We start from the raw sequence: 24,272 nt of genomic DNA, 5'->3' as shown, positions 1-24,272 counted from the left end.
GCTTGTTAGTTTTCTTGCGATGAAGACGAACTTTTACTCCCAAACGACATTGTCATGTACGGCAATCGGGGTTCGTGATTCGGCGAAAGGCAAGCTTCCAGACGTTCATATTGGCTGTGATACAAGCGAATAGGTTGCCCATGTTTTGGTTGAATTTTGGCTCGCATGTCTCTCTCTTTCTCTTATTTAGACTTGGTCATATTGGTGAAGACAGTGAAAGATTTTGAAGCTTATCTGTAATTCTTAATCCATATTGCTAATTCATCAGTGATGATTGTTTAAGTACATTGATAAAGCTAACATACGACTTGTAAATCAAAGTTATGTCTGCAAAGATTCGTTACAGCCCAAAGTAATACCAAAACTTTAGCAAAGGGGTTGAACTTTAGTTTTGCTATGATCCATTATTCACGTTAGTTTCTACAACAACGAACCTTCTACAACGGTCTAAGAACAGAACAAAATAGAACCATGTCTTCGTCGGCGAAGAAGATGATCTCAAAGATCATGCCTAAGAGGAAAGCGAGATCGAGGAACATCTCGTCAACGGCATCATCATCAGGTGACGATGATCGACCGAGGAAGAAAAAAAGTTCACTCAGAGCGAAGGTCCAGGTAAGCCTATTTTTTCAAAAGAAAGCATTAAGCATGTTAAGCATGTTAAGAGGTTCTCGTGGGGAATGGGAGGGGGAGGCCATTTAAGTAAGTTGTACTGGTGTTTTTGTTTGGGGTGGGGGGTATGCTAATATTTACACGAATAATTTTATAGGAGGCTGCACTTTACAAGCTACGCTTTTCAGCAGCCTCATCCATTCCCAACCTGACTATATGATTATCTTGATTATGATGTACATTGACATTTTCTATCGTTTATTGCGTATACATATCAAGATTTATGGACCAAAACATATTATAAATGTTGGAAATGGAAATACACGAAATGAAATGAAAATGAAATCTATTTACTCTAAGTCATGGTAATTTTCTACTCAGGCGCTGGCAAGTTGTTCCTCACAAGTATCGAGTGCCCATGGTGACACGATGTAGAGTGTGCAAGAAGCGCCGTACGATTTTGGAAGGGTAGGGGCAGAACATGCATGAAATTACAAAACTCGATGGCATATATTTTGAACAGAAGTTTGAAGAAAAAAAAACATGTGGGGCTGAACTTGTTCCGTGGCTCGTGATATGAACGTATTGAAAGATTGAAATTGAAAGATTGAAAAGAAAACACAAAAGAAACAGAAGGACATATAAAGGTGCATCAGTTGTGAAGAGTGTGGAGTGGTGAACAAGGTGGTACATCATGAAAAGGAGATGAACGACAATGGCGAATGCAGACCAGAGAAGTTAAAATATAAATTTGGAATTCAACAAAAAAAAGACAGATTTTACATGGGATTCCCCCAACCTTATATTATTCCCGTTATATATGTTACAATGAATAACTCCTTGGTGCCAGGGTCAGGGGTTCAAACTCCCGGGGCAAAATCGAGTATCGTATCCCCTTTGTTCTCATTCTCCTTGCGGTGCATGAGATTGTGTGTCTGACATGAAAAAAAGGGGGCACCAAGATGTCAGACTTAGAATGCTCGGGAGAACAAACCCGTACAAAAATGTTGTGGTTGCCATAGAAATACTCTACTCAGCGAATGTTGCAGAAATCAACATAAATCAGCAGTGCACGTGTTGTCACGATTGTCCCGTGTTAATTCTTTGTATTCGTGTTTATACTGGTTCAGAGTTATCTTTTATCATGTCTAATGATCAATGTAAAATTTTCTATTCCTAATCGTATGCTAGTACCCGATAGACGCTAAGTTTTATATAATAATTATCAGGATTAAGAAGAATAATGACGCAAAAACGAACCCTTGTACCTTTCTTCTATCTCTCCAACTCTCTCTCTCCCCTCCCCCTCCCCCATCGGTAGGTTTGGAGTCGATTTCGTTGGTTTGACAGTAGAAAATTTCATTCATTCATTCATACATTCATACATACATTCATGCAATACTTTATTTTCATTTCCATTCAATCATCATACAAATTGATATAAATTAACTGATAATCATGATAAATATTACATAATTGGTGATTGTGAGACTGACTTATAAAATACGTAGCATGAAATAGATGTGACAGAGCTTATATAATCAGGGAGGTCAACTAAAAGTAAAGGGTGGATCACAATTGAAAATGAAAGAATAAATTATTAAGTACTTATTCATAATGTAAATGTATGAAGGAAAGGAAAAATAGGAAGGAATAAAAAGATGGATGAGAGTGATGTAAACAGTTTTTTTTCATTTCAAAAGGAGGAGAAAAGCCTTGATTAAGGATAAACAACAACAAAAAAATAAATCCCTGAATTTATAATTAACAACCAACTCTATAACTGAATACTAATCATCCTACTGATCAGTCCGCAAACAGAGTGGGAGTTGACTCTTGATTTTTACGAGGAGTTAGAAAACAGCGCAGTAAACAAACAAACAATCAAACGAATGCAATCAATCAGTTTGCCCACACTTATAAAAACTTTATTAGTCAAAATAGGAATCGTCAAAGCGTTACCATAGCGTGACGATTGTTCTAATCAAAACAAGTGTTTCCTTATTCCAAAACGCCTAACACAACTATTATACCATGGAGTATATAGCCCCATGATTATATATATCTAATCAATAGATAAAACAGTTTCGAATGGTTGACCATTCACATAATCGCTCATGAAGAAAATCAAATTGATTGACGGTTTAAATGAATTCTTGTTGTTTTCTTTTTCATGCAGAGCTCATTGCGTAAACTAGTTATAAAGGTTCACACTTTTCATTTAGTGGTTCAGACATTTTTTTTATTGAAACCATTAATGATTCTAATTTCAATGTGGTATGATATTTATGCACAGTGCTTTCAGCATAACCACTTGACAGCTATGATAATTAATAATGCTGACTGCATATTTATGACTATGCTAATATCATCATCTTTGTCTCCACAATTTATCAGTTTCTTTTACATTTGCAAACATGACATGAACGTGCTCGAAGGGGGTACCTTTGGTATATGATTTTACAAGTAGAGTAAAAATATAAATAGACAAAACACTGATGATTGAACAAAGAATAGAATGAATGGATTACAAAGTTCGGCTAAGATAACTATTGAATGCATTAATAATGTAATCAGCAATGGTAATGACGTCATGTCTTCACTTTATTTTTCTGTTATTACATATTGGATGTTTTGTATTGTTTTTTAACAGAATATTAGCAGATGCCAAATGTCTTCCAATGCATTAAATTCAATACTGAATATATGCGTATAAAACATTTCCTACCTGTAAAAAAATGAATTAAAGCAATGATGATGTTAAACATTAGATCAGTAGGCTATCACATTCTTACATGCTTGGCACTGACGTACAGATAGGGTTGGGGGCCACGTACCCCCCCCCCCCCCACTCCACCCCTCAAAAAATGAATAAATAAATGAATAAAATAAATAAAAAAACATAAAATTTAATCAAATGAATTAAATTGAATAAGATAATATAACATAAAATGAAATAAGGTAAAATAAAATGAATTGAAATAAAATGAAATGAAATGAATTAATGAAATGAAATGATAATAATAATGTATCAAGACCAAGGGGAAATGAGAAAAAGAAGGAAAGGGAAAGACAAAAATAGAATATTAAGTAGAATTCTATCACAAATTCAGATTTCTGTATATAAAAAAATGCCCAATATGCTTTGTCTGGCCTCCACAACTTTTTGGCTCATTACTCCACTGAGGCTTGGAGCGGAGAGCTTGAATACTCGTAATTGTATTTACAATATGAATACGAAATAATGAAACATCATTAAGTAACTCATTACATGTTTATGGATTTATGGTGACATATGCAAAATTCTTTAATGATATTATTCTGTCATTTTCTATCTAATTCAGATGGAATTTTCTCTCTCTCTCTCTCTTTCTTTTATTTTTTTCTTGCTTGTTTGATTTTGTTCAAAATTATTTATTTATTCAAGACATACTGTGGTGCGATGAAACAAACGAGTAACTTTTAATATTTCAGCAGCAAAATAAACACCATTGTATCATAACATCAACACTAATCTTTGGACAAAGAAGCTCAATGAACCGCTTAAATTGTCGGATAAAACATCAAAGGATGGAAAACAGACTAGCAGTAAGTTATTTCTCAGTGTTCCAAAGATCATGATATAATAGTGAAAATTCCTTGGAATTAATAGTCTGTGAATAGCGGATTGATATTTAGCATTTGCAGTATTCGTGTGAAGGAAATGTATTCTAATTTAGATTATCGTCAGCAAAGCCTGGTAAATTGTATGCCTATTAGAAAGAGGCAAGAAAGTGGTTAACCCAAACTGTGTAACACGACAGGACGCCATTTTTTATTACGTTTAAGGGGGGGGTACCCTGACCCCCCCCCAAAAAAAAAAAAATATTGTAAAAATAGAAGAAAATGAGAAAAAATATTGGTGAAGGTTTGATGAATATCCATCAAAGATTGATTTTTTTTTTTTTGGGGGGGGGGTTCGGGACGTCATATGCTAACAGCTAGTAGAAAATCAATGAAATGTCCTTTTTATTGTACCCGAAGTATATCAATCGACAAATCTTTTCACAACCGCTCTTGAAATGATTTTTAGTCATCATGATCCACTAAAAAAATCCAATGTAATCTTATAATACATAACACACGGGGCATCTGCTTGCATGGCGTCACAAATCAAAAAATTACAATGAAAATAGCTTGCTTAATCTTTCATGGATTTTCCTCAAACAAACCTTCATCCCAATTACGGAGACAACATGACATCATCTTCGCCTCTTTAGATTCTCCATTTTTGCATTCTTTCTCAATCACTCGTTAAAAGGGTTTTATCTTATCTTGTATTTTCAACCCCCCGCCGCCCTAAAAGCATCTCTAGGACCTACCCTTAATGTTCTCCAGGGTTTTTTTGGCGTCACCTGTGCCAGGGAGGCGAAAAGAGAACCGAATCAAAATGACCAACAGCTCTCAATTTAACTGATTGGAGGTGGTGGACAGCTACCCCGGGGTTTAACCCTAGTCCAATCTAAATTCTATTATTTTTGTATTTCTTTTAGAACGTGAAACCTAAGCTGAATCCTCCTTTCCGAAAGAAGAGATCGAACATCAATGTGAGGAACTCCCAGGGTCTCACTCCACTTCATCTAGCTGTGATCAATGGCAACGTAGAGGGAGTCAGAGAACTTCTCTCCAGAAGAGACATCGACATAAATGTAAGAAAGCATGAAACATTACTACCAATCTCATCCTTTTCATTCATATAATATATGAATGATCCTTTTCATTCATATAATAAATTCATTCATATAATAAATAAATGATCATATTATGATCATTTATTTTCTTCCATTTTACATAAATTCAAACAAATTCCATTCATCATGAAAATTATAGAAATATTTACCGGGATTCTTGACAGAAGAAGGCGTAAATACTAAGAAGCAAATGCTTGTGCATGTGATGGGTTACATCTGCAACACATCTGCAATACGATTGCAATAATACATACAGAGTAATACCTTGGTCACATTCGCTCTACGGCGGCCGTACGACGAGTCGAAAACAGCCGTTTTATTAATTTTAAGTCAAACCACCTATATATAGTTGGACAACAAATGTTAAAACGGGTGTTCTCGACTCGCCGTACGGCCGCTGTAGAACAGATGTGACCAAGATGTAAGGGTTCTTCATGATGTGAATCACTTTGGGTTTTTAATCAACATAATCAAGGCATGCATCATTAGTCACCCATCTCGTTCATTACTAAAAAGGGATTATGGTGATATTTTTTAGTTTAGATCCAACTCTCAAACTCCAGTAGTTACAGGTTTTTAGCCGTTTGTCTTACGCAGATCCTTAATTTCTTATTCAAAGGACAAGTCCACCCCAACAAGAAGTTGATTCGAATAAAAAGAGAAAAATCCAACAAGCATAGCACTGAAAATTTCATCAAAATCGGATGTAAAAATAAAGTTATAACATTTTAAAGTTTCGCTTAATTTCACAAAACAGTTATATGCACATACTGGCTGGTATGCAAATGAGGAGACTATGACGTCATCTACTCACTTTATCTTTTGTATTTTATTATATGAAATAAGAAATATTCTAATTTTCTCCTCATGATCAAGTGATATAACAATTGATTCCTCCCTGAACATATGGAATTAGCATTGTTTAATACTATATGGTTCAGTCAAGTTGGTCCTTGTTGCCAAATCTATAAAAAAATGAAATATTGTATAATTCAAACAATAAAAAACAAAAGAAATAGTGAGTGATGGACATCATCGACTGACTCACCTAGTTGTGCATATCACTGTTTTGTGAAAAATAAGCGAAACTTTAAAATGTCATAACTTTCTTATTTTACATCCGATTTTGATAAAATTTTCAGCACTATGCTAGTTTGATTTTCTTTATATATTCAAGTCAGCATTTACCTGGGGTGGACTTGACCTTTAAGAGAAATGTTGAAGTCCATTGTGTGTTTTAAATGTTAAAAGATTTTAATTGAGATATTAAAAACCACCTGGGGAAAAGATACCAAATATAGAAAACAAAATGTAAAGTTAACTATTGTTTTCAAAGAATATGAACTGGTACTTAATTTCCTTATTATGTTTTTTTAACTGTGCACTGTATTTTCACTAGCACTCCATCAGAAAATGCTTTTAACATTAATAATACATTTCAGATTTCCATTTGTGCACAACGTTCTTGCAAATATCGTATGGCTTTGGATGAACTATTTAAATCCATACTCGATCACCTTATCGTTCGTACACAGGCCGAAGATCGTCGCCATCGGACGCCCCTGATCATCGCTTGCGAGAACAACCAGACCGACATCGCCCTCAAGCTCATCAAGCACAAGGCGGATCTGACAGTTTGGGACGAGAACTTCGACACCCCACTCCACATTGCTCTGAGAAAGGGAAACAGAATCGTTGCCGATAGGATGATTGACAGAGCTAAGGCTAAAGGACATCTGATAGAGGTAGGGTCAGTCGGCAAGATAGATATTCGTGGTCTTTTTACCTAAATCATCTTCTACATTCATATCTCACTCTAATTCATTCGACCATAATGTTATATTTTTCACTTAAATATATTTCATACTCGTTAGTGTTGAAAAGGTATTTTCAGATATTCAGTTGAAGTGGAATCTGGCAATGTGTTTAATGTCTCTAAACATTGAGGAATCCAAGATGCCTTGTTTGTTTCATATATATTTGCAATAAAATCAATGATTTACAGCATGTAATTATAGATATTCTCCCATTCCTGTTCTCTCTACCTCCCACGTCCCCGTCCCCTCTTTTCCTCCCTCTCTTTATCGCTCTCTCCAAACCTATATCTCTTTTTCTCTCTCTCTCCTCAGTTGGTGACCGAACCTAATTGGAACTGGGTAGCCCCCATTCACGAAGCTGCAAGAGTAGGCCATACAGACCTTATCAGGAAATGTCTTGATGAAGGTGAGTCACATAACGAATCTGTTACCATCGGACTGAAAATATATCATAAAACACGAATTGTATCTATACTCCAATTTTAATATTTAATCCATGTTCGCTATGAGAAATATATATTCATGTTGATGAGTCAAGAAATGTGATAATACTCTTAATCACGAAAAAGACGATGATGATGATGATGATAATGATGATGATGACGAAGATTATGATGGTTGCGGTGGTGATGAATTTCTGTTACATGTTATTCGTCTAAAAGCATATCAATTCATGTTTTCATTTTATGTAAGCTCGTAAAGTAGAAAAACACGATGAGATCGAGAAAGACGACTTCGGAAATGGGGCCAACGATGACCGCGACTATGTGCTCGACCTCCGCGGTGAGAACGATGATTCTCTTCTGCATATTGCTTCTTCGAACGGGCACATCGATCTAGTGGAGCTGCTGGTCCAAAGCGGTGCGAAAATCGACAGTACAAATTGGGATCTTCGTACACCATTGCATCTATCGTGCATTGCCAATCAAAGGGCCGTCGTGGAATATCTTGTAGAAAAGTAAGGCTGATGAAAGATTTATATGAAAATTTTTACCCAAATAAAAATAGATAAGCAATGTTATTTATTGTATTCACCAGGGTATAAGCTGACTAACATTTCAGTCTTTTTGTCAGTCTTATGTCAGCTTTTGATGTTTTTTGATAGTTTTGTAATACAGGAAAAGTATATCATTACCAGCTTATTCCAGATAGAGTCACTCTTCACATTCTCAGTATAAGTTTTTTTTTACAACTTCTTTAAAGGTAACGATATTATATAATTTTTAGCAAAAAGGCAACATCACAACGTGATGGTATTATGCTGTCCAGAGCAAGCTAGTAATTATAAGAAACTGATAAAAGGCTAACAATTTTTTGATTTGGAATATTAAAGAATGTTTTGTTGAAATATATGGTGCAATTGAACGTTTCAATTTGAAGACAATAACTTCTATAGAAACTTTTTTTTGCATTACCAGGAAGGCCAACCTTGAAAAGATCGACGTCGACTACCACACCCCTCTCCAGGTTGCAGCAAATGCAGAGAGTTTCGACGTCATCATCGCTCTCATAGACCGCTATTACAACAGTAAAGGCCTTGCACAATCGTCCACCAAAGACAACCACGACACAGTGACCATTGTCAGTGAGGGTGGAAAGTCATCGACTGGGTTTGCAGATGGGAATGAACTCAATGTCATCGAGGAAGAGGACGATGTGACTGTGGTTGATGGCGGGCATGATGAGCGATTAGACGAAAGAGACGGAATCGAAGGATCGCTTATAGATATCACTGATCAAGCAAAGGACGATGTCAATGGAGAAAGCAGTACAGCTCAGGAGGAGCTCGACAAAGACGAATCAATGGCAGCAGACGAAATGGTAGATGATGTCGAAGAAAACCAAGGTATTGATGTCGACGAAGATGGTGGAGTCGATCCCGTGATTGAGCAGGGGGAGCCGACCACGCCTGACGTGGTGGATGATAAGACCAGCATTGCGACTTTCAACGTCGAACCAGTCCCTGAACCGGTTGCCCAACCAATCAGCGAAGAGAAGGAGGAATCGTTGGCTGAATTCATTGACTGGGTGGTTATTGAAGATAGGGCCAAAGTATTGAAGGTAAATAGACAGGGAAATGATATGTTGAGATGGGAGGGAGGAAGAAGAAGGAGAAGAAGATGAAGAATAAGAAGAAGAAGAAGAGGAGGGAGGAGAAGAAGAAGAAGAAGAAGAAGGAGGAGGAGGAGGAGGAGGAGGAGAAGAAGAAGAAGAAGGAGAAGGAGAAGAAGAAGAAGAAGAAGAAGAAGAAGAAGAAGAAGAAGAAGAAGAAGAAGAAGAAGAAGGAGAAGAAGAAGAAGAAGGAGAAGAAGAAGAAAAAGAAGAAAAAGGAGAAGAAGAAGAAGCAGCAGCAGAAGAAAAAGAATGGGGAGGAGGAGGAGAAGAAGAAGAAGAAGAATTTGTAAAATCGTGGGGAACAGTACATGAAAAAAATACGTATACCGTAGAAGAAAGATTTATTGCATTAAAACTTAGTCTTTAGAGTCACTCTTCACATTCTCAGACTATTTTTTATTTTACAGCTTCTTTTGAGGTACAAGTCGAAGCTAAATGACGTCAGTGATGACGATATCAAGAAGTACATGGGACATGCTGCAATGAATGGACATACCGAGTAAAAAGCTTTGATTTTAGTATTTACAATTATTAAACTACTGTAAATCCTAAAGGAAGCTAATATTATTTCAATGTTAAATGTCACACTCTGTCAATTTGGAGTAATTAGAGCTAAATTTAGTCTTTAAAAACTGTCAAAAAAAACAAAAAACGCAGGTCCTATTAAGCTGATCTTTGATATTCTTCAATAAAAAGTTAATATTGATAAGTAACTAGGAAGTGTCATCTGTTTTATTTGGTTAAATCAGACCAGTTACGTCAATGCCTAATTCAGATTCGGATTCATTAATCTATTGTCCTCAATGGAAATTCACTCTGTTGGCTATACAAAATATACATACGATATTTACATGGATTATGCTGCACAACGATTCAATTAATATGCATTTATATACACACCTTAGATATTCGCATAAAAAAACAAATAATTGATTAAGTCATTATTCTAATTATTACACAAAATCAAGGACGCTCGGAGTTTTGATTCGTTGGAAGCCAGAGGTTGTCGATTTTTACGACGATGACGGAAAGACACCGCTCCATCACGCCGCTGGGCACGGCCACGACGGCGTGGTCCAGGTGCTTACCAAAAGTAGCGCAGCGGTAAATGCCACAACCATCGACCCCGTCAAAGTGGGTTACAACAACCACATCAATGCCGACGATGTCACGGATAATACCAGGTGACTTTAACATCAATGATATCTCGTTGAAAAATTTTGTGGAATAAAAAAGCCGCCTTGAATAAAATATAATAAGATCAGTAGTCTTTTCAAATGCCCATTATACTCACCAAATTATTTTTTGTTACAAAATTTTACTTTTCTTTTCTTACATTTTTTAACGTTCTCTCAAAGTTAACCTTGTCTCTAGTTCTCTTTTCCTCTCTTTTTTTTCTTGTCATCTCTTTGTCTTTCTTCTCTTGTTTCTCACCCCCACGTTTAACTATCGGTTTATCACCAAGCCTCTTTATCACTTTCCATCTTTTTCCCCTTTGTCAATCCTTGCCTGTCTTTACGTCTAATTCTTTCATTCCCAATACTTTTTATCGATGATTAATAATACTAAGCTTTATTCGTCACTTCATTTTTTTTAATTTCATGTATAATTCGTACTATTTAGATCGAGCAAGATGGCCCATGAAAGAACAGCCCTTCATTTGGCTGCCATGAACGGATTCGCCAAGTCAGTTCTATCGCTCATCAAGGCCGGGGCCGACATCAATATTCCCGACAAACATGGGGTAAGCTAAGACTTGGCCCTTACAATGCTCCTAAACATTTTTTTTTAATATAGTAAATTGATGTTAATGTTAAGATGAAGCATAGATTTCATTTGAAAACAAAACTGGAACCTTCACTGTGGATATATAACAATTTTTAATTGAATTATTTCAGAACGATTAATTCAAATTTATATTAAATGACGGTATTTCCATTTCACTTTTACTGATTGTCGATGACTTGTTTTTCTTTTCTCTCTCTCTCTCTCTCCTTCTTTCTTTCTTTGACGCAACCTTTTCTAGGTCACCCCGCTCCATTTGGCGTGCATCGGTGGCCATCTTGATGCCTTAAAACAACTCGTCGAACATGATGCCGACCTGTTGAGTCGTGATCATCAAGGTCGAAATTGTATGGAATATGCCGCTGATGGTGGAAATGAGTATGTCCATTATGAATACCTTATGTCGATATTTTGCTTTCAAAAATAATATCTAAATTCAGAGAACATTTAAATTTCCTTGCATGTATTTACTTTATCACCCTACTGCATTATTGTTTTTCATGTTCCTTTCAAATTTATTTCAAATATATGTAACCATAGAAGCCTACTCAGCAATAAACTGATCTCCCGTGCGACCCTGGAATCATGTGCTACTTCTCTTTTTTTTTAAATTAGTTTTCTCTATATTTCTCCACCTTTTACCCCCGTTTTGCTATCAATATGTTCCAAATACCCCATTAACCTGTTTCCATTGAATACGTCGACCTCATGTTTTGATGCCCCCATTTTGAAAACAATTTATTCTTATTCCTCTCTCTTAATTTGTAACTCCCAAGTTATCCTCGTATGTCAAAATTTTTTGTCATTCCTATGCCCTGTCATCAGTATTTTCTAACTCCTATGATCGACGCTAATGTCTTAATTTTGTTTTTGTTTTGTAAGCTTTCATGTCGATTATTCCGTCTATAATATATATCAAGATATATGTTCTCACACCTCTTTTCTACCACTCTCTTAATGTGTCGGAAGTGCCTTCTGAAATTCACTTTTCGCCACCCTTATGTTGGTCACCCCTATGTTGGCCATCCTTGTTCGTCACCCTATGCTGGTTATTCCTATTCGTCACCCCTATGTTGGTCATCCCATTTCGCCACCCGTATGTTGGTCATCCCTTTTCGTCACCCCTATGTTGGTCATCCCTTTTTCGTCACCCTGTGTTGGTCACCCTTTTCCGTTATCCCTATGTTGGTCATCCCTTTTTCGTCACCCTTATGTTGGTCACTCCGTTTCGCCACCCGTATGTTGGTCATCCCTTTTCGTCACCCCTATGCTGGTCACTCCTTTTTCGTCACCCCTGTGTTTGTCACCCCTTTCCGTCATCCCTCTGTTGGTCATCCCTTTTCGTCACCCCTATGTTGGTCACTTCTTTTTCGTCACCCCTGTGTTGGTCACCCCTTTTCGTTACTTCTATGTTGGTCACCCTTTTTGGTCACCCCTTTTCGTCTCCCTTATGTGGTCATTCCTTTTCGTCACCACTATGTTGGCCATCCCTTCCTCGTCACCCTTATGTTCGTCATCCCTATGTTGGTCATCCCTTTTCGTCACCCCTATGTTTGTCATCCCTTTTTCATCACCCTTATATTGGTCATCCCTTTTTAGTCATCCCTGTGTTGGTAGCCCCTTTCCGTCATCCCTATGTTGGTCATCCCTTCCTCGTCACCCTTATGTTTGTCATCCCTATGTTGGTCACTCCTTTTTCGTCACCCCTGTGTTGGTCACCCCTTTTCGTTACTTCTATGTTGGTCACCCTTTTTGGTCACCCCTTTTCGTCACCCTTATGTGGTCATCCCTTTTCGTCACCCCTATGTTGGCCATCCCTTCCTCGTCACCCTTATGTTCGTCACCCCTATGTTGGCCATCCCTTCCTCGTCACCCTTATGTCCGTCATCCCTATGTTGGTCATCCCTTTTCGTCACCCCTATGTTTGTTATCCCTTTTTCGTCACCCTTATATTGATCATCCTTTTTTAGTCATCCCTGTGTTGGTAACCCCTTTTCGTCAACCCTATGTTGGTCGTCCTTTTTTCGTCACCCCTGTGTTGGTCACCCCTTTCCGTTATCCCTATGTTGGTCATCCCTTTTTCGTCACCCTTATGTTGGTCATCCCTTTTCGTCACCCCTATATTGGTCATCCCTTTTTTGTCACCCCTATGTTGGTAACCCCTTTTCGTCACCCCTGTGTTGATCACTCCTTTTTCGTCACCCCTGTGTTGGTCATCCCTTTTGGTCACCCCTATGTTGGTCATCCCTTTTCGTCACCCCTGTGTTTGTCACCCCTTTCCGTCATCCCTCTGTTGGTCATCCCTTTTCGTCACCCCTATGTTGGTCACTCCTTTTTCGTCACCCCTGTATTGGCCACCCCTTTTTGTTACTTCTATGTTGGTCACCCTTTTTCGTCACCCTTATGTGGTCATCCCTTTTCGTCACCCCTCTGTTGGCCATCCCTTCCTCGCCACCCTTATGTTCGTCATCCCTATGTTGGTCATCCCTTTTCGTCACCCCTATGTTTGTCATCCCCTTTTCGTCACCCTTATGTTGGTCATCCCTTTTCGTCACCTTGTTGTCGGTCACCCTTTTTTGTAACCCCATTTCGTCACCCCTATGTTGGTCATCCCTTTCTCGTCACCCTTATGTCCGTCATCCCTATTTGTCCCCGTATGTTCTGATGCCATATGGTTTGTCATTCCCATTTTCGTCAGATTTGTTCTGATAAAATCTATATATCTATCTCCTTACTCTATAAATCAATCACTCAAATATGGGTTTTAAGATTGATCCTTAAATGGGAACAGGAAATGACAAATTCTAACCCCCTGCCTTTATAGTTTTTAAGATTTTGTTTAGTTTTGTTTTAACCTACATTAATATGTGTTTCAATAGCAAGTCGATGATATTAAAAACAAGAGAGAATTAAGCATCAAATGTTGTCGCCCACATTTCCAATCGAATCTAATTAGTTTACTTATACCGCGTTCCGTTTGTGTTAAAGGAACATAGCATACTATTTGCTAAGCCATCCCGACTGGAAACAAATAATGTCATCAAGCTCGTGGGATGAGTATCATAAGGACAGATCAACCCCGATGAAGAAACTCATAGAGAAAATGCCAGGTAAGCAAATATGTCATCATTCAGGGTTGATGCCTCGACGGAGCAGGGGACGAAGCATCTCTTCGACTTTCAAGTAGTGTAAAGAGGAGAGATATAAGGAGGGAGAAGGAAAAGTTAGAGGAGGGGAAAGAAATAAAATCATGAAACGTGGAAGAGCGTTTAATCGACATTTGCCGTCTGATAAGTTGTCAGATCTGACAACTTTCCTTGATTTTGATTGGCTGAGAATCGCAGATCCGATGGTAACATATTTTGTGAGATGAAACATCTCACAAATCCTTTCAAGAAATGCCCTTCCCCCACGGGTACAGTACGTGGACCATCACAAGAATTATGTCAATTTCTTTGTGTCGGCAGAATGAAAGACGAAATGAAAAATTAATCGTTCTTAACTGACTTAACATGTTTGGAAATACCGTGATTAGGGCAAGTTCGAGATAACCTTCCATCATGTTTATTTTGTAGATTTTTCTCCATCTTCTTCATCGTTTTTTTCTTTTCAGATGTAGCGCAAGCTGTCATGGACAAGTGTATTGAAGTCTCTCCATATGCTGACCGTAAAGATGAAGAATTCTGGATTGAATTTTACTACGAATTCTTGGAGGACTCGTTCTCACTCTGGGAAAATAACAGTAAGCAATCATCACTCTTCCTTTTCTCCCCCTCCCTTCCCCCCCCCCCCTCCTCTCTCTATCTCCCTTTCCCCCTCTCCCCTTCTCTATTTCTCTGTCTCTCTCTCTCTCACACACTCTGTTTCCCTCTCTTTATTTCACTTCCTATTATTTTCTCTATCTATCTATTTATCTATCGATCTATCTATCTATCTGTCTATCTATCTATCCGGTTGTCTGTCTGTCTATTATTCTATATTTATATACATATATATCAGGAAAGAAACGAATTCACGAGTAATGCAGTTTTTGCAATGCCAACAATTAAGTTCTTTTATTCACTCTCCAAAAAGAACTTAATTGTTGGCATTGCAAAAACTGCATTACTCGTGAATTTGTTTCGCATTCCTGATGTCTTATTATTGCCAATACGTGGAAAACCAAGATGCTCGTACATATATATCAAATATATATTCATATCTATTTATATTCATATATTTTCACTATCTTTCTTTCTTTTCAATATGTTACATGTTATTCATGTAATTTAGATTTCATCAACTAATGTGCACTTTAGAATAATAAGCAGGCACTGAATTATCTGTCCACAAGAATTCATTATCGTTACAGAGCTACGAATTGTTAGATTTCTATTTCATTTCCCTCGTATGTGTCTTATCTATTTTCGATAGATAAAAACATCCCCAACACCAACAACAATAATGACAGCCTACAGGATGAAACGCCACTGACCGAAACACAATCCACACCTACCAACGATGAGACAGACACCCTGCAAGAAGGTGAAACACAGGAAGAAGACGGCGAAACACAGCACAGTGAATCGGAGCATGGCACCAACCAAATCGCTGACGAAACACAAGCTGATGGTGACGACGCCGCTCTGGAGAATGAGACGTCATTCACCGACCAGCCGGATGACAGTGGTAAGATCAACGGCGGATTCAAGGTTGACGAAGGCGACATCGAAGCTCAAAAGCCAGAGGGCATAGCCAGCTACAAAGAGTTACAGGATGAACAAGAAGAAGTTCTGATAGTGACGGCGTACGACGATGACGGTCGTTTGAGAGCCAAAATGAGACCTTATTCAAGTAGCCCTGCAAGGATGGTGAAAAGTCATCCCCTGATTGCCATGGTAAGTAACACTTGCATGTATAAGATGCCTTCTTAAATATATCATACTCCAGATGCATTTTGCGGATCTTAATTTTGGATTTATTTTTATTATTTGTAGCAAGCTAATAACGTGTATGGGAAAACATAACTCTGACTGAAGATAAAACCCATCTCTTTCTATACATTCTAGAAGCCAGTATATCCATTAGTTATATTCTTTATTAAAAACGCGCTTTCATGGTCGTTACTTACGGTTGGCTCGTTTCATTTTAGGTTAAATCAGAGCGGACCGACCTCCTCACCCATCCCCTAGTCGTCAGCCTTCTGAACCATAAATGGTCAAACCTTGGTCGCTACGTCTTCTGGCCGTCACTCATCATCTACTTTATCTTCCTGGTGATGCTTACTGGTTACGTGACCGCGGTTGCACCGCAGTACTATGCCGACGTTGCCAACGGGACGGATCTCGAGTGGTTTGGTGATGGCGAGCAGCGCTGGATCGACGGTATTCCGCAGGACACTCTGGTTGTTTTTGCGGTCAGTGGTCACTGGGTCATACTAGTCTTGGCAGTATTACATCTCCTGTGTGAGGTAAAGTATCTACAAGAAATGTGATGTTATTATGTATTTACGAATAAATCTCCCCGCACTGTTCACACTAAGTTGCCCATTCACCTCACCCTTACATGGTATCAATATCAGCTCTCTGAGAGGTATGAATCCGTGTTTGACAATCGCTAGTGGTGAATGTATATACAGCTGGTGGGAAAAGTGAGGGGTGTTTACCAAGACGGCGTCAGCATCACAATTGAGAACAGAATGTCAAGAACTGAATCCTTTAAGAATTTTATCAAATCTCAAAGGGAAACTGAATACTACATGACCAAAAAAGAAACAAGCTCGCTTTACATTTAAAAAAAATGGAGATTTGAGCTTTGAAGAAGTTCACTTGTAAAACACGTTGCATTTTTTTTATACCCCGCAAGTACAAGTTAATATTTTGCCACGGCTCATTACCTGATATATTGGTTGTATGTATGTGTTCACACTCTAATTGTTTTAGTTTGTTCTGGATTATGTTACTTGTCACTTTTTTCTTTAGCAATTAATGTTGTTTCATTTTTGTTTGTTTAAGATCATGTCTAATTATGTAAATATTGTGATTTCTCGTAATTGATTATTTATGAAAACAATAAAAACATAATTAAAAAGAGAACTGAATGGACAAAGAACATGATAATTGCAAGAGGTACAACTCGTGCACCAACAGGCCAGTATCGAAGATATACATCCCTATGTGCTCTCGTGATCAGTGAAAGTGCGATAAACATATGGAGCTTCCAATCATGATTTTCTTCATATATATTTTCTTGTTTGTCTCGCTATGAGTTTCATCTTCTTTCCCTGTATTAATGGGATATATTACAAGGGAAATGTCACTATGATGAATCTATTTTTTTTAATCCTCTCTGAAGCTTATTCTTCTGGTGATACAGAGACTGTCCTATTTCCGGTTTCGGAAGCTTGTTGAATGGTCCGTGTATATCTTGGCTATTCTCTTCGTCATACCTTTCGCTGGACAGACTGAATATCAACCAAGTATATCACTGCGTATGGTAAGATCCCTCCCAAAGACACTATAAAACTGAAGTCTTCGGCAATACCCAAGCATGGTTAAGAAAACATCAAATTTGGAAAATGAAAACTCACACATTACGTGCTTTTTATGTGTAGATTGGATTGTGTTTGATACTGGTTTTTTTTCCAGGCGCTTATACGTAAATTGTAATGTATCATTCGCTTGTCAGATTGCAAAGAAAGTGTATTTTGTAGCAATTCTGTGTTCAAGTCCCATTACGTGATTACATATTGCGATTTCTCCGCTCCCAGTGTTTCATTAGACAGGAATCGACCCGTATCTGTGCCCCGTTGCTTAGAAGTTACTGTTATGGTAACTTTGCCATCCAAAGATAACTACCATGTTAACGCTAATCACCAACCAATCAAAATCAAGTATTCCTTTTAAGTTAAAACTGGATGTCAAAGTTACCATAATGATAACTTTTATGCAACGGGACCCTGGTGTAATTTTGGGGAAAATAGAATGATTATACGAAACGCAGGGGGTTCTTTTACGCAGCAAAGCGTTCAGAATGGAAGCATGAGCTTTTAATTGCTTGGGATTAAATGTTCTTCTTTAATTTGGTAACGAGAGTACCGAAATGATGACGTCAGTTGCCATGGTGTAATGGCGGCCTGGTTCTAAACAAATGAACCCGCCGAATTTAAGCGTGTGTTTCTCATACATGTCATAGGAGAAACGGCTGCTATCGGAATTTGATCGCTTGCAACTTTCAGTCGAGCCAAAGTCATACAAATGTGTACAGACGATCGTCAGCTTCGACTATGTTTAGAACTACCCCGCCATGACACCATGGCAACTGACGTCCCAATTCGGTACTCTATAGATGATAGCTTTTTAAGTTATGGATTCCCAGTTTCTAAAAACCAATCTATCTCCATTGACATGTTGACACAGGGATGGCAGTGGCAGTGCGGTTCAGTAGCAGTATGCCTTGCATGGATCAACTTCATTATGTTCCTAAGACGATTTTCATTCCTTGGTCTTTATGTTCTCATGTTCATGGGTAAGTTTGGTTGCCATGGTAACCTTGAATTTATAATCGTCATCAGGATATATTATGTGTACTTTATGTGACTCAGGATCCTATAAGATGAAATAAAGTCTTAACCACCTACAGCACTAAGTTATTGTACATGTAGTTGCTGCTGGGAAATGTGCTATTAGTCATTATTTCACTGCATATGTATACTTTGCAATCGCAGGGCAAACGCCCAAAATAATGTTAAATTGTTTCTCTCAACCTTTTTCTAATTTTTCGGCTTCTTGATCCACCGCAGATATTCTTCGAAGCTTCCTAAAATTCATCTTGGTTCTGTTCTGTTTTCTGATGGCCTTTGCCCTCGCTTTCTACATGTTGCTCCTTAATCAGGTAATAGGTCATTCAGTTTTATTGGATTCATTCATATTAACACATAATATTGATAAACACACTTAAACAAAGAGGTCATACTTTAAATTAAGAATGTTAACGTTTTCGACTGAAAGAACAGCTCAAAGATGTAGTCAGATGAACTCACATAGGCCAAATCAGTAATAGTTTACCTTGTTATTTTTTTAATGACAGTGAAAAATACCAAAACGTGGATTTAAACCAAAATCTTCTCAGTATTTTCGCCAAAATAATCTTTTCGTGAAAAACCCTAAAGATGGGTAGAATTTTCGAACGAAATTGTGCTCAAAGGTTGGTACAAATGAGTGTCCGGAATTTGAACCACATGGCCCGGGGTCCTTATCCCACCGGGACACTCGGCTTTTATCTACAATGACCATTTTGTCGATCAACATGATCAAAGTGTAGTACATGTATGCCAGGGGAAGAAATTCACTGAATGCTCGAGCTCGAACTAATCAGGGTAGCCTTACTAAAGCCGCCGGGGTAATAGTTTATAACGCTTGTAAACATTGCATTAGGCGCTATATATTTTTTTATATTGTTTTAATATGATCATGATAATAATGATATTAATAATAATATAATATAGGGTATTTATATTGCGCACGTATCCACCTTGTTAGGTGCTCAAGGCGCTCCTATATTACCCAGCTAAGCTAGGCGTTCATAGCGCACACAGCTTTTTAAGGAATAACTTCCTACCGGTACCCATTTACCTCACCTGGGTTGAGTGCAGCACACTGTGGATCAGTTTCTTGCTGAAGGAAATTACGCCATGGCTGGGATTCGAACCCACGACTTTAATTGTTATCAGTATTTTCAGAGTTTGTGTAATCCTGACATCTCTTTCTCTTGCTCTCTTCCCCTACAGCCGCCATTCAACCGCATTGAGCAATCCCTAGTGAAGACCATGGCCATGATGTTAGGTGACTTTGACTTCGTTGGGATCTTCCACAGACAGAACTACCTGGGAACTGAGAATACTGTGGATGTTAACGAAGATGACTTCTTCCTGACATCCGTCTTCTACAAGGCCGTCACTTACGTCATGTTTGCTGTCTTTGTTGCAGTGATGTCGATCATTGTCGTCAATCTTTTGGTGTGTAGCCTTAGATATGCTTGAATATGTGGGTATTTATTAGTTGTTGTCTAAAACATGTATAATGAAAATTATGAAATATATTATCAGTGCGTCGCCCTTTTTACGGGAACTGCAGACCACCACAAGTCCGCAAAAACTCCCCGAATATTCAGCATCATTATCGATTTCATTGTAACACTGGTTGTCGATTAAACTCTTGTCATCGCTCTTTCTGAAATACATCGCATCCATGTGCGCACCTTATTTTTCCTCCTGATTACACCACTAATATACTTCGATAAACGTTGTACCCGGAATATGTTTAGTATTTCTCAGTATTCTTTACATTTTAGGTGAATACAAAATATCTGTTCTTAGTATTTCGAGTCAACACATCTGAAGCAATAATAAAAAAAAGCATTGTTATTGTATTTGACTTATCATGACAAATCATTGATAGTTGTACAGCCTCGTTGTTTTTATTATCATTATTATTATTCCTACTTTTTTGTGCTTTTAACGGAAAATAGAATTAATATCGACTTCTGATTAATTTGAATGATTCTGATAATCTTTTATTATCATTGTCTCTTACAGATTGGTTTAGCAGTCTATGACGTACACGAGATCAGACGGAAGGCCAAGTACCATCGTCTTGCCATGCGGGTAGGTCAAATATAAATCATTAATATTTATTTTAATTGTACTATAATTATTATTGATATATTCATCTTGTCACTTGAATTCGTTTCTTTTGACGTTCCCTGATAAGGAATTAAGATGATTGGTTGTGGTGGTGGATCCAGGATTCACAATGCAGGAGCATGATTTATAAAGAAAACTTTGACAAGCGAAATTCCCCTCCCCCACCCCTAAAAAAACACTTTCATGGTGCGTTTTCCTGTCGTTTCTTTTATAACAAGCACACCCAAAAGGATATGTGAATAAATTGATAAATAAGTAAATTAATAAGTCAATAAATAAATAAATAAATAGATATATGAATAAATATATAAATGAATGAATAAAAAATGAATAAATAAATGAATAAATAAATGAATAAAAAGTAAGTAAATAAATGAATAAATAAAAAATGATTAAATAAATAAAAAGATAGATAGATAGATAGATAATACATAGATAGATAAATGAATAATTCTTTTGGTTTCAGCCGGGGCCGCGTTTCAAATATGCCCCTCTCGCTCCTTAGATTAGCCACTCGATTGATGGATAATAAAGTTCGAAGGGAATAGCCCTAATTTCGTATTCATCACGCGTTGTTTGACTGCAGTCAAATATTTTAAACTTTCCCTTTATTTTCATAATGAATCAGGTGGAGACTATCATGGAGGTCCAGCAGTATCTTCCGGTCTGTATCTGGAGGCGGGTGATGCGATCCAAGAAGCGGTATTACCCTAACAACGGATGCTGCCCGAGGGTAAGGCGTGGGTGCAGAGTGATGACGGGGGACAGGAGGGTAGTCAAAGAAGCCATCTTGGTCTCCGAGAGGACTGCTGCAGAGGTGAGGCAGTTATGGGGGGAGGGTTAGTTGGAATCATGACATTAGAAAAAAAAACAAAATAATGATTAATGTTGATGACATTGGGAATAATAGAGATAATTACATATAGAGCGCTTTACCATGTTTTTTAACTATTTTTTTTTGGGATGGTTGAGGTGATCGTGGAGGTGGTACTTGTGGTGATGGTGCTTGTTAATTTCAGGGGAGAGTTTCATCGATGTTTACGTCCGACAAGTTGTCATATCTGGCAACTTTCTTTGACTTTGATTGGCCGAAGAGTGCAGTTCCTTTGGTCTGTCGGATAAAACTTCCAACTAGTCCATTCATGAAACGCACCCCAGGAATGGATCCTTGATCTACCATGAGGGTTAATAAGGGGGATAATAAAGCCACAAAGTTCACTTCTCTTTGGGCCACTTTCCCGTCGAAAAAGAAGCATTCGGACAAGGACAATTAATATCAGCCTCTGGAAAAGGCCTTCCAAAAGGAGGCATAGCCTTTATTACCCATCCAATAAAAGCGTTCCTGGTGGTAAGGGTCGTATGATGATACTATTGATTGTGGAGGCGTTGATGATGATAATGATAACTGCCATGAGGCATATAAGCCTCGATTCCTCAAAAAAATAAGTACACGTATGCAGGGCGAGTTATGTCAGTTAACTACTGTTTTCAATCCTCATATTTAGGGAGGTCACTTAAAGGAGCGCCTTTCCAATGATGACTTTTACATTCACATGAAGCAGCGACTGGAATCTATCGATGGCAAGATGATAACGAGCGGCCATTTGGGTAGCGAACACCCGAAGAGAGACGACGAGATCCGAAGTATTCGCGATCGTTTCGATCGGATGGAGAGGAAGATCGATGCGCTCATCAACCGTAAAAAGCTGAAACATGAGGACGATATGACACGAGACCCTTCCAAATAATCTGCATAAGCTTTTTCATTTTTTTATTAATAAATATACTGGGTTTTTTTAATGTATGAAAGAAGATAAGTATAGTGAAGTTGTGGGAAATGTGCATTTTATATCGAGGTGACCAGCCGAAACTGCACTGCAGGTTTCATGCAGGATAAAGGGATTCTATGACGTTCGCTCCGGCGACAATTTCTCCACTGTACATTCCACACACTAATTGAATAACTATGCAACCCGGGGTTCTAGATCTTCACCATACCCTCTCCTAAACCTAAGCTAAAACCTTATTGCAACCCTAACCCTATATCTTAGACGACATTAATCCCGGAGCAATCGTCGCAGGAGCAAATGTCGTGTCACCAGATAGAGAGATCAAGATTGAGCGTTCACGTGTGATTATGTATATTCCGACTTTAGGTAAAATAATTCAAATGATTAAGATGTACATAAAATAAATCATATTTATTCGTGAACAATATAATACCAGTTGAAAATATTTTTTAGTAGTATTCATTATTTGTAATGTCAGACTACTGTATTTCTTTATTTCAAAATCAGTTGGTTGTCCGCACAATGGCATAGAAATTCATATAGAGATGATTAGGACGGAGAATAACCCCCCCCCCCCATCCGCCCCCTTACTCGTAACGATTAAGCAAACATTTTTTCCTCGTATTCGCAAATGAGGCAAAAATATACACACAATTGATACTCAACCCAGTTCTTTTATAGTCGAATACATTGTTCCTGCGTTAAAATGTACGTCCAAATTCCCTCATCATAAGCCTTTCGACAAGTTCGAGGGACTTCTTCCTTACGCCATAATCATTATATTTCATAAACACCTTAATTTATTTTTTGATTTTCTGTAAAATCTCCCGCAAAATAGTAAATTGTCTTTACCAGCTGGCAAATTAAGTTTAGAAGTGCGGACTTTTTCATGAATATTTTTACATATTAATTCGTTCGTTTTTGTTTGCTTCAAGTTTTATTTTCGTGTAATTGTACGCATGGTGTGTTGGTTCAATCAAATGCCATATTGAAAAGAACAGTTATTGGTATGTCCGTATTGAATGTTTGTTCAACTCATATACCCGAATTTTCAAATGATTTTTCAACAATGGGTTAAATTTTAAAATTTGATACATGAATGTTTAATTTGCACATCATAAATGGGGGTGGGTGTCAATGTGAAACGTCATCATATGCATGTGTTAACAATAACACACCATTGTGAATTTCAGCCGTTTCGTCATGTTAGTTGTATGCTGCTACACAGTAAAAAAAATAATAAATAGCACAAGGTATAAGCCTATCACACTAACAACAAGTTGTTTAAACTTGGTTTGTAATTGCTAACATACACTTTTTAAACAACTTGTTTAAAAAGTTCAGACAGCTGTTTAAAAAAATACACACAAGTTGTTAGAGTGACGGGCTTAAAGGGGAAGTTCACCCTGATAACAAGTTTATTGTAAAAATAGCAGAAATAATAATAAAAAATATTGCCGAAGGTGTGAGAAAAATTCATCAAGTAATCAAAAAGTTATTAGAATTTCAATTATTTTATTTGTGACGTCATATGCGAGCAGCATTCCTACATAGCGAATGGTAAAAAAAAATCAATGAAATGTCAGTTTCTCTAAAAATTGAAAACGGTTTTCACTGTACCTTTTGTATATCAATAGACAATCATTTCACACCCGATCATGAATAGAAAACAAAATTAAGTCATCAGGAACCATACAGAATTTGAAATTCATGCATTTTATATTACATAATATATGGTGCA

At 37.6% G+C, this 24,272-nt stretch overlaps 2 protein-coding genes across 2 annotated transcripts; both read left to right on the top strand.

Moving 5' to 3' along the window:
* The first annotated feature begins 440 nt into the window (after window positions 1-440).
* On the top strand, window positions 441-11,027 carry LOC121412952 (serine/threonine-protein phosphatase 6 regulatory ankyrin repeat subunit B-like). Its single transcript, XM_041605714.1, has 9 exons — window positions 441-615; window positions 5,145-5,300; window positions 6,878-7,087; window positions 7,472-7,565; window positions 7,853-8,117; window positions 8,578-9,220; window positions 9,682-9,773; window positions 10,243-10,458; window positions 10,898-11,027. Exons 1-9 carry the CDS (start codon window positions 472-474, stop codon window positions 11,025-11,027), a joined length of 1,950 nt encoding a protein of 649 aa, XP_041461648.1. The 5' UTR covers window positions 441-471.
* Window positions 11,028-11,402: 375 nt separating this feature from the next.
* On the top strand, window positions 11,403-22,489 carry LOC121412664 (transient receptor potential cation channel subfamily A member 1 homolog). The gene is made up of 12 exons (XM_041605440.1): window positions 11,403-11,437; window positions 14,048-14,169; window positions 14,673-14,801; window positions 15,473-15,936; window positions 16,191-16,508; window positions 17,393-17,533; window positions 18,457-18,565; window positions 18,840-18,931; window positions 19,827-20,054; window positions 20,634-20,702; window positions 21,370-21,558; window positions 22,247-22,489. The coding sequence occupies exons 1-12, from the start codon at window positions 11,409-11,411 to the stop codon at window positions 22,487-22,489; spliced, it is 2,133 nt and encodes a 710-aa protein (XP_041461374.1). The 5' UTR covers window positions 11,403-11,408.
* The last annotated feature ends 1,783 nt before the right edge of the window (window positions 22,490-24,272 follow it).

Source organism: Lytechinus variegatus, chromosome 4, assembly GCF_018143015.1.
Source record: "Lytechinus variegatus isolate NC3 chromosome 4, Lvar_3.0, whole genome shotgun sequence".
Lineage (NCBI taxonomy): Eukaryota > Metazoa > Echinodermata > Echinoidea > Temnopleuroida > Toxopneustidae > Lytechinus > Lytechinus variegatus.
This window is presented reverse-complemented; position numbering and strand designations above follow the sequence as displayed.

What these genes read in the sequence shown, in the direction of transcription:
- LOC121412952 (XM_041605714.1), top strand. Translation starts at nt 472, where the DNA reads ATGTCTTCGTCGGCGAAGAAGATGATCTCAAAGATCATGCCTAAGAGG. An exon ending in CTAAAGGACATCTGATAGAG is followed by an intron (nt 7,088 to 7,471) that starts GTAGGGTCAGTC and finishes CTCTCTCCTCAG; the next exon opens with TTGGTGACCGAACCTAATTG. An exon ending in CAGGAAATGTCTTGATGAAG is followed by an intron (nt 7,566 to 7,852) that starts GTGAGTCACATA and finishes ATTTTATGTAAG; the next exon opens with CTCGTAAAGTAGAAAAACAC.
- LOC121412664 (XM_041605440.1), top strand. Translation starts at nt 11,409, where the DNA reads ATGGAATATGCCGCTGATGGTGGAAATGA. An exon ending in TTATGTTCTCATGTTCATGG is followed by an intron (nt 18,566 to 18,839) that starts GTAAGTTTGGTT and finishes GATCCACCGCAG; the next exon opens with ATATTCTTCGAAGCTTCCTA. An exon ending in TCATTGTCGTCAATCTTTTG is followed by an intron (nt 20,055 to 20,633) that starts GTGTGTAGCCTT and finishes TGTCTCTTACAG; the next exon opens with ATTGGTTTAGCAGTCTATGA.